This window comes from Acanthamoeba castellanii (genome assembly GCF_000313135.1).
Source record: "Acanthamoeba castellanii str. Neff unplaced genomic scaffold scf7180000084664, whole genome shotgun sequence".
Taxonomy (NCBI): Eukaryota; Discosea; order Longamoebia; family Acanthamoebidae; genus Acanthamoeba; species Acanthamoeba castellanii.
Window position 1 is genome coordinate 503,631 of NW_004457466.1, and position 1,927 is coordinate 505,557.

Below are 1,927 nucleotides of genomic sequence, written 5' to 3' on the forward strand. Positions count from 1 at the left end.
TGTAGTTGAGGTACAGCAGCGAGGGTGTTGTAGATGTACTCACCAGCCAGGAAATTCTCCAGGCTAAAGGTGTAGCGGTTGAAACGGCAGAGGCATCCAATTACCTCCATCCACCACGTCATGTTAATTGTGTTCAGAGCTTCCTCAACAAGCTTATTGGTGCTCACTGATGTCACACCAGCCTCTCCTCTCCTGGACTTCTGCATTACATGCAGCAGAACGCAACGAGAAACAAACCTGCCCTTCCTTCAAAGCAATGGTTTCCTCAACATCAGCAGCATCATCTATGTTGAAGGAGATTGGCATGTCACAGCTGGGTGATCAAAAGAGGGTGCTTGTCACTGCTGCCAAAGGGAAGGCAGCATACAAGGCAGGCCTTATCACTGCTCCTGCACCTCCTCTTCTTCCTATTCCACCTGCCCCTTATTCCTATCTTTCGCCCCCAGCAACCCCCTCCTTCAGCCCTCCTTCCCCAAGCAATACAACCATCCACATCCCTCACAAACCAAAGAGATGCCAAAAATTCTGCCACCAGCTTCTCTTCAGCAGCAAGCACACCTGCACCAAAGAAGAGGAATGTGGCAGCCTTGCAAGTTGCAGCCATATCAATCTCCATCCTGAGGAGAAGAAACAGCACATCAAGGAGAAGAAGGTCAAGAAAGCAGAAGTGAAGAGGCAAAAGAAAGAAGAGGATGCAGTACAGAAGGCTGAGAGGGATGCACTTCTTCATCTCCAGCCAGAGCCCATCTGGGATTCATGGTTCAAGATCAAACTCAAGCACCTCATAGCCACCCATCCTGACCTGTACTCAACCATGAAAGGGACATGTGAATGCTGCAATGCAACAGCCAAGCTTGCCCAGTGATTCACCTGCACACAGCATGCCTACAAGAGGAACAAAGCAATAATCACTAAGATAGCAAGTGAATTGAAAGCCCTCTCCTGCAATCTTCCACACAACAAACAGATGGACTTCATCCACAAGAGGAAGGCTGAATTAGAAGGAGAGGCAGATCAGCTTGTTGCAGAAGAGGACCAGAGAGAAGCAGAAGAATGGATTGCTGAAAGAGAGGGTGATTCAGATGCCAATGAATAAATTGATTTATTATAGCCATCCACAGGACTAATACCAGCCAAGCATTTGGGGCATGGTGACTTTGCCAAGGATTGATACAATCGCCTCCAGAAGATTGTCAGTTGCATGGAAAGATGTGCAGAGAACTTGTGGTCATTTGAAATGAGAGGTCACAAATGACCATGGAATTTTTGTTGTGCTAAAATCATGTGAGATTTGACATTTTTGATTTATGGGGCAGTTTGGAAGATTTGGATCTGCATGTGTGATTTTGACATGCAAGACTGCTGCATATAAGTGATATTGAGAGACTTGAGATGAAAATGATTTCATAAAAACTTGGAATTTGTGGAGTTAAAAGTGATTTTAGCAGCATGAAATGGAGTGGAATTTTAACTTCAGGAATAGTGCTCTAATTCAGCACAAATGTGAAGAATGAAGTTCTGTCTGTGAGTGCAACTGACTGAATATGGTGTGAGGTTGTACATGAACTGGAAGTGAGGGCACCATGTTGGCCACTGATTACAGAATTGATGGAGGGGGTGAAGCAAGGTGCATTTTGAGGTTGTTCCAAGTAGCACTGACACAAAACAAGGTAGAGTCAGATTTTACTTTGTGCCAACATGTCTGTGATAAACAAAGAAATGGTAGTTCGAATGTGTAGACATCACATACATGTACACAATAGAGTAAGCATCCAGTTTTACAGTTTTTGTCATTGCATATGTGTACATGATAAAACTTTTGAGATGGGTTGGAGTGAGCACTTGTCATGGAGGTTCAAAAGGTACATCAAGAGGTTTGCCCAGTCAGCCCAACGTGCCATATGTGGGGCGCTGTAACAAACCTCAG

The 1,927-nt window shown here is 44.8% G+C and overlaps 2 protein-coding genes across 2 annotated transcripts in view; one reads left to right on the top strand and one right to left on the bottom strand.

Annotated features, from left to right (window-relative positions):
- ACA1_370330 (protein kinase domain containing protein) overlaps positions 1–122 on the bottom strand; it is a gene marked incomplete at both ends in the record, with an annotated part of 5,089 nt that extends 4,967 nt beyond the window's left edge. The window contains one exon of the mRNA XM_004340252.1: positions 15–122. Coding sequence (XP_004340300.1) covers positions 15–122 — 108 coding nt within the window. The remainder of the gene's footprint in view (positions 1–14) is intronic.
- Positions 123–256: 134 nt separating this feature from the next.
- ACA1_370550 (uncharacterized protein) lies at positions 257–865 on the top strand (the record flags this gene model as incomplete). The annotated part of the gene is made up of 1 exon (XM_004340253.1): positions 257–865. One exon carries the CDS (start codon positions 257–259, stop codon positions 863–865), a length of 609 nt encoding a protein of 202 aa, XP_004340301.1.
- Between the last annotated feature and the right edge of the window lie 1,062 nt (positions 866–1,927).